Here is an 11,901-nt window from a genome sequence, read left to right on the forward strand (position 1 = left end):
TACCGGTACCCAAAGCCTAATGGGGAAATAAATGCAACTAGCTCCTATACACTACAGTGATAGGAAGAGGCATGGAGGGTGGGGAGGAGGAGGAGAATTCCCCCCACCCTGGCGTCACTCAGGACAACCTTTCCCAATTTCTTGCCTTGCTAGGTGGAGTTCCCCCATGGTTAAACGATCCAGGTCTGTCCGCCTTCCCTTGGCGTTTCCGTTTCCAGTGATCTCAAGTCCTGATGTAAACAGAGTCTGAATGTGCACCCACACCATTTATTCCTAGCAACGAATAAGAAAAAAAATCTCTTCCCAGAGCAGAACAGGCAGGGAGCTGCGCATCTTAGCAAACGGAGGGGGAGATTTGTTTCTTAATCTGCGATCTGAAATATTCTCCCAGTCCAGGAGATGAGAGGATGAAAATGGTGAAACTCAACTGTTTGCAAGATAAGACAGAGGAAACAATAACAAAACCATAGACAGTTGCCAACTGGTATCGTCTGTTTCCACCAACTCTAACCCAGAGCAAGGCAAAACGGTAGCAAAAACCCCAATGTTTTCTCAAATGCAACCTGGATGACTCGGGGGGGGGGGGGTAATTTACTGGGGATTAGCTGCTGATCATGAATCACAGGCGCACAACTTGTCCGGATCGTAACAGTGACCCCCCCCCCCCCCCCAAACTATCTCTGATGACCACCTCGCTCACTCCTGCAGCCCGTGAATCCTTTCCCTCCATCCTGCACGCACCCCCCTGTCACAGCTGCCCTCCCTCCCCCTCCCCACTGCATTTTGCCTGCCCTGAAGCCCAGATCTGGCCGTGACCCCCACTCCCGCCGGCTGCAGACGGGAAAGCGAGCATCACCTGACAGCTGCCCCGACCTGGCAGGACCGGGAGGGCACCGGAAGCGGCACTTTCTGGCTCCGGAGGGCCGTGCACATCCCGGGGCACTCACCCCCCGCTCCTGACAGCGATCAGCCCCGGGAGCAGATACAAAGGCGCCGCCGGCCCGGAGCAGGAGGAGAGCGGGCACCGGGAGGGGGGATCCCCGGGGAAGCGCGAGCCCCCGCCATCCCCTGCCGGAACAAAAGCGTCCCCGGGCTCATTCTTATTCCCAGGTCACGAGCTTCGCGCAGGAGGCCCCCAGCACTCACCGGTGGGCGGGCGGCACAGCTCCGGGCCTCCGGGCTCCAGGCAGCGGCGAGCAGCGCAATATGGCGAGAGGAAGCTCCGCAATGCAGCTCGGGAAGAGCAGCGCCGGGGGAGGAGGCAGAGAGCCACACACAGAGAGACAGGGGAGGACGGCAGCACTGCCACACACACACAGCTGCACACTGCCACACACCGAGAGACACGGGAGGACGGCAGCACTGCCACACACACTGCCAGAACCACACACACACTGCCACGCGCGCACTGCCAGAGCCACACACACAGCTACACACTGCCACACACACAGCTGCACACTGCCACACACACACTGCCAGAGCCACACACCGAGAGACACGGGAGGACGGCAGCACTGCCACACACACTGCCAGAACCACACACACACACACTGCCACGCGCGCACTGCCAGAGCCACACACACAGCTGCACACTGCCACACACACACTGCCAGAGCCACACACCGAGAGACACGGGAGGACGGCAGCACTGCCACACACACTGCCAGAACCACACACACACACTGCCACGCGCGCACTGCCAGAGCCACACACACAGCTACACACTGCCACACACACAGCTGCACACTGCCACACACACACTGCCAGAGCCACACACCGAGAGACACGGGAGGACGGCAGCACTGCCACACACACTGCCAGAACCACACACACACACACTGCCACGCGCGCACTGCCAGAGCCACACACACAGCTGCACACTGCCACACACACAGCTGCACACTGCCACACACACACTGCCAGAGCCACACACCGAGAGACACGGGAGGACGGCAGCACTGCCACACACACTGCCAGAACCACACACACACACACACACACTGCCACGCGCGCACTGCCAGAGCCACACACACAGCTACACACTGCCACACACACAGCTGCACACTGCCACACACACACTGCCAGAGCCACACACCGAGAGACACGGGAGGAAGGCAGCACTGCCACACACACTGCCAGAACCACACACACAGCCGCACACTGCTACACACTGCCACACACACACTGCCACGCACGCACTGCCAGAGCCACACACACAGCTACACACTGCCACACACACAGCTGCACACTGCCACACACACACTGCCAGAGCCACACACCGAGAGACACGGGAGGAAGGCAGCACTGCCACACACACTGCCAGAACCACACACACACACTGCTGCACACTGACACACACACTGCCGGAGCCACACACACACTGCCAGAGCCACACACACACTGCTGCACACTGACACACACACTGCCAGAGCCACACACACACTGCCAGAGCCACACACCGAGAGACACGGGAGGACGGCAGCACTGCCACACACACTGCCAGAGCCACACACACACACACACACACAGTCTCAGGGCTACACACTGCCAGAGCCACACACAGTCTAAGGGCTGCATACTGCCAGAACCACATACATACACTGCCACACACACAGTCTCAGGGTTACACACTGCCAGAGCCACATACATGCACTGCCACACACACACAGTCTCAGGGCTACACACTGCCAGAGCCACACACACAGTCTCAGGGCCACACACACTGCCAGAGCCACACACACACACACAGTCTCAGGGCTACACACTGCCAGAGCCACACACACACACACACACAGTCTCAGGGCTGCATACTGCCAGAACCACATACATACACTGCCACACACACACAGTCTCAGGACTATACACTGCCACACACACTGCCAGAGCCACACACACACACAGTCTCAGGGCTACACACTGCCAGAGCCACACACATCCACTGCCACACACACAGTCTCAGGGCTACACACTGCCAGAGCCACACACACACACACAGTCTCAGGGCTGCATACTGCCATAACCACATACATACACTGCCACACACACAGTCTCAGGACTATACACTGCCACTCACACAGTCTCAGGGCTACACACTGCCAGAGCCACACACACACACTGCCACACACACAGTCTCAGGGCTGCATACTGCCAGAACCACATATATACACTGCCACACACACAGTCTCAGGACTATACACTGCCACACACACTGCCAGAGCCACACACACACACACACACACACACACACAGTCTCAGGGCTACACACTGCCAGAGCCACACACATCCACTGCCACACACACAGTCTCAGGGCTACACACTGCCAGAGCCACACACACAGTCTCAGGGCTGCATACTGCCAGATCCACATACATACACTGCCACACACACAGTCTCAGGGTTACACACTGCCAGAGCCACATACATGCACTGCCACACACACACAGTCTCAGGGCTACACACTGCCAGAGCCACATACATGCACTGCCACACACACAGTCTCAGGTCTACACACTGCCAGAGCCACACACACACAGCTGCACACTGCCACACACACTGCCAGAGCCACACACACAGTCTCAGGGCTACACACTGCCAGAGCCACACACACATGGCTGCACACTGCCACACACACTGCCAGAGCCACACACACACACACACACACACACACAGTCTCAGGGCTACACACTGCCAGAGCCACACACATCCACTGCCACACACACAGTCTCAGGGCTACACACTGCCAGAGCCACACACATCCACTGCCACACACACAGTCTCAGGGCTGCATACTGCCAGAACCACATGCATACACTGCCACACACACACACAGTCTCAGGACTATACACTGCCACACACACACTGCCAGAGCGACACACACACACACACAGTCTCAGGGCTACACACTGCCAGAGCCACACACATCCACTGCCACACACACAGTCTCAGGGCTACACACTGCCAGAGCCACACACACACACACACAGTCTCAGGGCTGCATACTGCCATAACCACATACATACACTGCCACACACACAGTCTCAGGACTATACACTGCCACACACACAGTCTCAGGGCTACACACTGCCAGAGCCACACACACACACTGCCACACACACAGTCTCAGGACTATACACTGCCAGAGCCACACACACACACACTGCCACACACACAGTCTCAGGGCTGCATACTGCCAGAACCACATACATACACTGCCACACACACAGTCTCAGGGCTACACACTGCCAGAGCCACACACATCCACTGCCACACACACAGTCTCAGGGCTACACACTGCCAGAGCCACACACACACACACACAGTCTCAGGGCTGCATACTGCCATAACCACATACATACACTGCCACACACACACTGCCAGAGCGACACACACACACACACAGTCTCAGGGCTACACACTGCCAGAGCCACATACATACACTGCCACACACACAGTCTCAGGGCTATACACTGCCAGAGCCACACACACACACACTGCCACACACACAGTCTCAGGGCTGCATACTGCCAGAACCACATACATACACTGCCACACACACAGTCTCAGGACTATACACTGCCACACACACAGTCTCAGGGCTACACACTGCCAGAGCCACACACACACACTGCCACACACACAGTCTCAGGACTATACACTGCCACTCACAAAGTCTCAGGGCTATACACTGCCAGAGCCACACACACACACACACTGCCACACACACAGTCTCAGGGCTGCATACTGCCATAACCACATACATACACTGCCACACACACAGTCTCAGGACTATACACTGCCACTCACACAGTCTCAGGGCTATACACTGCCAGAGCCACACACACACACACTGCCACACACACAGTCTCAGGGCTGTATACTGCCAGAACCACATACATACACTGCCACACACACAGTCTCAGGACTATACACTGCCACACACACAGTCTCAGGGCTACACACTGCCAGAGCCACACACACACACTGCCACACACACAGTCTCAGGACTATACACTGCCACTCACACAGTCTCAGGGCTATACACTGCCAGAGCCACACACACACACACTGCCACACACACAGTCTCAGGGCTGCATACTGCCAGAACCACATACATACACTGCCACACACACAGTCTCAGGGCTGCATACTGCCAGAACCACAATCATACACTGCCACACACACAGTCTCAGGGTTACACACTGCCAGAGCCACATACATGCACCCCCCCCCCCCCCCACACACACACACACAGTCTCAGGGCTACACACTGCCAGAGCCACATACATGCACTGCCACACACACACACACACACACACACTGTCTTAGGGCTACACACTGCCAGAGCCACATACATGCACTGCCACACACACAGGGCTACACACTGCCAGAGCCACACACACAGCTGCACACTGCCACACACACTGCCAGAGCCACACACACAGTCTCAGGGCTACACACTGCCAGAGCCACACACACACACTGCCACACACACAGTCTCAGGGCTGCATACTGCCAGAACCACACACATACACTGCCACACACACAGTTTCAGGGCTACACACTGCCAGAGCCACACACACACACTGCCACACACACAGTCTCAGGGCTGCATACTGCCAGAACCACATACATACACTGCCACACACACAGTCTCAGGGCTACATATTGCCAGAACCACATACATACACTGCCACACACACAGTCTCAGGGCTACATACTGCCAGAGAATCACATACATACACTGCTGCACACTGCCAGAGCCACACACACAGTCTCAGGGCTACACACTGCCAGAGCCACACACATACACTGCCACACACACACAGTCTCAGGGCTACACACTGCCAGAGCCACACACATACACTGCCACACACACAGTCTCAGGGCTACAAACTCCCAGAGCCACACACACAGTTTCAGGGCTACATACTGCCAGAGCCACATAATACACTGCCACACACACAGTCTCGGGGCTGCATACTGCCAGAACCACATACATACACTGCCACACATACAGTCTCACGGCTACACACTGCCAGAACCACATACATACACTGCCACACACTCAGGGCTACACACTGCCAGAGCCACACACATACACTGCTACACACACAGGCTCAGGGTTACACACTGCCAGAGCCACATACATACACTGCCACATACACAGTCTCAGGGCTACACACTGCCAGAGCCACAAACATGCACTGCCACACACACAGTCTCAGGGCTGCATACTGCCAGAACCACATACATACACTGCCACACACACAGTCTCAGGGCTACACACTGCCAGAGCCACACACACAGCTGCACACTGCCACACACACTGCCAGAGCCACACACACACTGCCAGAGCCACACACACAGTCTCAGGGCTACACACTGCCAGAGCCACACACATCCACTGCCACACACATAGTCTCAGGGCTACACACTGCCAGAGCCACACACATACACTGCCACACACACAGTTTCAGGGCTACACACTGCCAGAGCCACACACACACACTGCCACACACACAGTCTCAGGGCTGCATACTGCCAGAACCACATACATACACTGCCACACACACAGTCTCAGGGCTACATACTGCCAGAGAATCACATACATACACTGCTGCACACTGCCAGAGCCACACACACAGTCTCAGGGCTACACACTGCCAGAGCCATACACATACAGTGCCACACACACAGTCTCAGGGCTACGCACTGCCAGAGCCACACACATACACTGCCACACACACAGTCTCAGGGCTACACACTGCCAGAGCCACACACACACATTGCCACACACACAGTCTCAGGGCTGCATACTGCCAGAACCACATACATACACTGCCACACACACAGTCTTAGGGCTACACACTGCCAGAGCCACACACATACACTGCCACACACACAGTCTCAGGGCTACAAACTCCCAGAGCCACACACACAGTTTCAGGGCTACATACTGCCAGAGCCACATAATACACTGCCACACACACAGTCTCAGGGCTGCATACTGCCAGAACCACATACATACACTGCCACACATACAGTCTCACGGCTACACAGTGCCAGAACCACATACATACACTGCCACACACTCAGTCTCAGGGCTACACACTGCCAGAGCCACACACATACACTGCTACACACACAGGCTCAGGGTTACACACTGCCAGAGCCACATACATACACTGCCACACACACAGTCTCAGGGCTACACACTGCCAGAGCCACACACACAGTCTCAGGGCTGCATACTGCCAGAACTACATACATACACTGCTACACACACAGTCTCAGGGCTGCATACTGCCAGAACCACATACATACACTGCCACACATACAGTCTCACGGCTACACACTGCCAGAACCACATACATACACTGCCACACACTCAGTCTCAGGGCTACACACTGCCAGAGCCACACACACACACTGCTACACACAGAGTCTCAGGGCTACACACTGCCAGAGCCACATACATACACTGCCACACACACAGGCTCAGGGTTACACACTGCCAGAGCCACATACATACACTGCCACACACACAGTCTCAGGGCTACACACTGCCAGAGCCACACACACAGTCTCAGGGCTGCATACTGCCAGAACCACATACATACACTGCCACACACACAGTCTCAGGGCTACACACTGCCAGAGACACACACATACACTGCCACACACACAGTCTCAGGGCTACACACTGCCAGAGACACACACATACACTGCCACACACACAGTCTCAGGGCTACACACTGCCAGAGCCACACACATACACTGCCACACACACAGTCTCAGGGCTACACACTGCCAGAACCATGTATATACACTGCCACACACACAGTCTCAGGGCTACACACTGCCAGAACCACACACACACAGTCTCAGGGCTAGATACTGCCAGAACCACAATCATACACTGCCACACACACAGTCTCATGTCTACATACTGCCAGAACCACATACATACAATGCCACACACACAGTCTCAGGGCTACACACTGCCAGAGCCACATACATACACTGCCACGTCCCGGACCAGCTCCTGAATACCACTTCTGCTAAGAAGCCATCGCTGCTTACAACATTAGTGAGTTTCCATCTATGTCTCAGAGCTTTCCCTGGGACCAGGTACTCACTCCTCGAGGGCCTACTGCATTCCAACTCCTGGGCTGTCTCAAGAGACTATGGTGTGAGTGTTACCATCAAGGACTTGTTCCTGAACTCTGCATATCCCATCTACTCACTTTCTTAGTTTCTCTACAGCTTAGCCACCTTGGGATCACTGTTCCAGTACCTGAGGGACTAGACCCTAGCCGGGCGCTTCCATCTCACTATTGCCACCTCTGGAAGTTTAATATATTGTCTAATAAAAGAACCAGTGTTTGTCTGTCTCCTACACTAAGCCTGACCAGTGCTCCCTCTCAGGAGCTCCCCTGAGGGCGTGGTCACCTGCCACTGGTCCAAGGATCCACCCACAATTATTCTAAATAATAACAGATTGCTAATTCCCAGCTTTAACAACAGAGCTGTAATAAGAGCAGGTTCTTAAGCACCGCTTTTGCCCCTTGCTAGCTGACTTGGCAACGAGTTCCATCGGTACTCTACTTGCTCCTGTCTCCTTGAACTGGTTGGCGATTGTCTCGGACCTTCCTTGGATTCTGGATCCTGGCTCAGGTACCCGCTCCTCGGGGGCCTGCTGGCGCTCTCCTTGGGGACCTTGTCTCCTGGCTTCCCCCGCTCCTCGGGTTAGCCCTGCGCCTTCCAGGAGTCCTACCTGCCGGCTTCCACGCTCCACGGGGTTGTCCCTGGCAACACTCTCACCACTTGGGAGACTTATCTCCCTGCTTCCCCGCTCCTCGGGGCGGTGCCTTCATTCTCCTCAGTGACTGTACTCTCACCTTTCCCGCTCCTCGGGGCGGTGCCTTCATTCTCCTCAGTGACTGTACTCTCACCTTTCCCGCTTCTCGGGGCGGTGCCTTCATTCTCCTCAGTGACTGTACTCTCACCTTTCCCGCTCCTCGGGGCGGTGCCTTCATTCTCCTCAGTGACTGTACTCTCACCTTTCCCGCTCCTCGGGGCGGTGCCTTCATTCTCCTCAGTGACTGTACTCTCACCTTTCCCGCTCCTCGGGGCGGTGCCTTCATTCTCCTCAGTGACTGTACTCTCACCTTTCCCGCTCCTCGGGGCGGTGCCTTCATTCTCCTCAGTGACTGTACTCTCACCTTTCCCGCTCCTCGGGGCGGTGCCTTCATTCTCCTCAGTGACTGTACTCTCACCTTTCCCGCTCCTCGGGGCGGTGCCTTCATTCTCCTCAGTGACTGTACTCTCACCTTTCCCGCTCCTCGGGGCGGTGCCTTCATTCTCCTCAGTGACTGTACTCTCACCTTTCCCGCTTCTCGGGGCGGTGCCTTCATTCTCCTCAGTGACTGTACTCTCACCTTTCCCGCTCCTCGGGGGCGGTGCCTTCATTCTCTTCAGTGACTGTACTCTCACCTTTCCCGCTCCTCGGGGCGGTGCCTTCATTCTCCTCAGTGACTGTACTCTCACCTTTCCCGCTCCTCGGGGCGGTGCCTTCATTCTCCTCAGTGACTGTACTCTCACCTTTCCCGCTCCTCGGGGCGGTGCCTTCATTCTCTTCAGTGACTGTACTCTCACCTTTCCCACTCCTCGGGGCGGTGCCTTCATTCTCCTCAGTGACTGTACTCTCACCTTTCCCGCTCCTCGGGGCGGTGCCTTCATTCTCCTCAGTGACTGTACTCTCACCTTTCCCGCTCCTCGGGGCGGTGCCTTCATTCTCCTCAGTGACTGTACTCTCACCTTTCCCCGCTCCTCGGGGCGGTGCCTTCATTCTCCTCAGTGACTGTACTCTCACCTTTCCCGCTCCTCGGGGCGGTGCCTTCATTCTCCTCAGTGACTGTACTCTCACCTTTCCCGCTCCTCGGGGCGGTGCCTTCATTCTCCTCAGTGACTGTACTCTCACCTTTCCCGCTCCTCGGGGCGGTGCCTTCATTCTCCTCAGTGACTGTACTCTCACCTTTCCCGCTCCTCGGGGCGGTGCCTTCATTCTCCTCAGTGACTGTACTCTCACCTTTCCCGCTTCTCGGGGGTGCTTACGCCATTACCTGGAGACCCGACTCGGGCTTCCTCGCTCCGCGGGTTACCCTATGTCATAGCATCAGTGCCTTCCTCGCTGCACAGCTGCGCCCCTCGGGGCTCTCTCAGCAGTTATACCTCCTGCACTTCCTGCCTCACGCCTCCCGCTCCTCGGGCCTGCCTAGCAGCACTCTCTCGGAGGTCTCTGCCCAGGTACTGCTCTCCAGCCCAACCTGAATAGTGTGGGGTTCCTCAGTGCTGTGTCTCTCACTCCGCTCCTCGAGACCTCCCCACAGACTCGCTCCTTGAGCTCCCACTGCACCTGACCTCACCTGCCGACAGTGTGAACCTGTGGGGCTCCTCCCCACAGGAGGTAACAACTCTCACCTCGGGCCCAGGGTCCATGAAACCCACAAACCATAACAGTATTAGTAGCAGAAGTAAGATCTGCTGTGAAAGTGGCTTCAAAAGGATCTGTGGGGGATCCAAAGAGGAAGTAAGCGACTGCCAAAACTAAGTATGCCAGGGCAAAGCCACGATGATGGTGAACGTAAGCGGGGATGGTGGTGGAAAGCCATGGTGACTCTAGGTTGGCGTGTTCACTGTGGCGCTCAGTGGATCCTGTCCTTGTGCAAGTGCAGAGGCAGGAACCTGGAGGTTTGGGAAATGCTGTGTTGAAGATGGCATTGATTATAGTCCGACGGATAAGTTGGGGGTGAAACGTTTGCAGGTTATCTCCCCTGTTAGATCTGTGGTAAGAGGACGTTGTCCTGTGGACCTCCTGGAAAGACTGTACAGGAAGTGGAGTGAGGAAAAGGAAGTCGCTGCCCCAGGAAGTAGCGAGACTACAGAAAGTTATGTGACTACACGGGAAGAAACCATGGGTGACCTGACAGCCTTGGGCCCCATGGTTACTGAACCTAGGGATAGTAACACAGGAGAGACAGCAGGAAGTGAAGAGAGCGGGACAAAAAGGGAGCCTGGAGTTAAAAAGGCAGACGAGAAAGAAGAAGTCTAAGCTTCCTGAAGGAATAGAGGACAAGAGGACATCCTCTGTCATACAGGATTCAACTGTAGGGCAAGAGCCAAGGGAGGTAGAGAAAGGGAGATTTGAGGGCGAGGTCTCTGGGAAGAAAAACCTCCCCAATCAATTGGTGGAGACCTTATGGGAAAAAGTAAGGCTGGAGGAGGCTCGGAGGCAGCTGAAATCTGAAAGGAAACAGCGGAAGTAGTTAACCCAGTTTGTGGGAGATTTCACGAATCAGCATAAGGCAGTCTCTGAAAAGGTGACAGAGGAGTGGAATAAAAGTGAAGGAAAGATGCAGGAGTTTCAAACTAAACTTCGGGAGAGCGAAAGAGCCCAAACAGAGATGAAGGGTCAGTCAGCTTATTGAAGAGCTGGAAGCAACGAGGCCAGGAGAGTAACTCTACAGAAGACGATTGATTTTTAAAAGAACATGAACTACAAGCCCAGATGGCACAACTACAAGAAAGTTTGGAAGCAGAGAAGGCTTCCCGCAATAGAGCTGAGGAAGAGGAGAAAACCCTGAATCAGCAGCTGGAGAGACTGAAGCTAGAACTGAAAGAGAGTGGGCAAGCTGAGAGTGAGTTTGCAGAAGTTGCTTCATTAAAGGAAGAGGAATGGCAGCCAGAAAAGCAAGCCAAGCCAGAGAGCCCACCCTCAGAAATGCGGGACAGGCAGAGAAGTAAACACCTACAGCTGCTGGATGAAATAGAGGAGACTCTGGCAAAGAGGATGGACGTGGAAAGCAAGTTGGGGCAACTCACTGAGGAGACCACTGTGTT

The 11,901-nt window shown here is 55.4% G+C and overlaps 2 protein-coding genes across 2 annotated transcripts in view; one reads left to right on the top strand and one right to left on the bottom strand.

Annotated features, from left to right (window-relative positions):
- The window catches only part of RNF2 (ring finger protein 2), a 197,853-nt gene extending 196,615 nt beyond the window's left edge, over nt 1–1,238 (bottom strand). Inside the window, exon 1 of the mRNA XM_029617550.1 lies at nt 1,147–1,238. The gene's annotated coding sequence lies outside the window, so the exon portion shown is untranslated. The remainder of the gene's footprint in view (nt 1–1,146) is intronic.
- LOC115100351 (protein Niban-like) overlaps nt 1–11,113 on the top strand; it is a 125,896-nt gene extending 114,783 nt beyond the window's left edge. Inside the window, 1 exon segment of the mRNA XM_029618767.1 lies at nt 10,737–11,113. Within this exon segment, the coding sequence (XP_029474627.1) occupies nt 10,737–11,113 (377 nt within the window).
- Nucleotides 11,114–11,901: the final 788 nt, after the last annotated feature.

The sequence above is a fragment of the Rhinatrema bivittatum genome, chromosome 10, assembly GCF_901001135.1.
Source record: "Rhinatrema bivittatum chromosome 10, aRhiBiv1.1, whole genome shotgun sequence".
NCBI classification, from domain to species: domain Eukaryota; kingdom Metazoa; phylum Chordata; class Amphibia; order Gymnophiona; family Rhinatrematidae; genus Rhinatrema; species Rhinatrema bivittatum.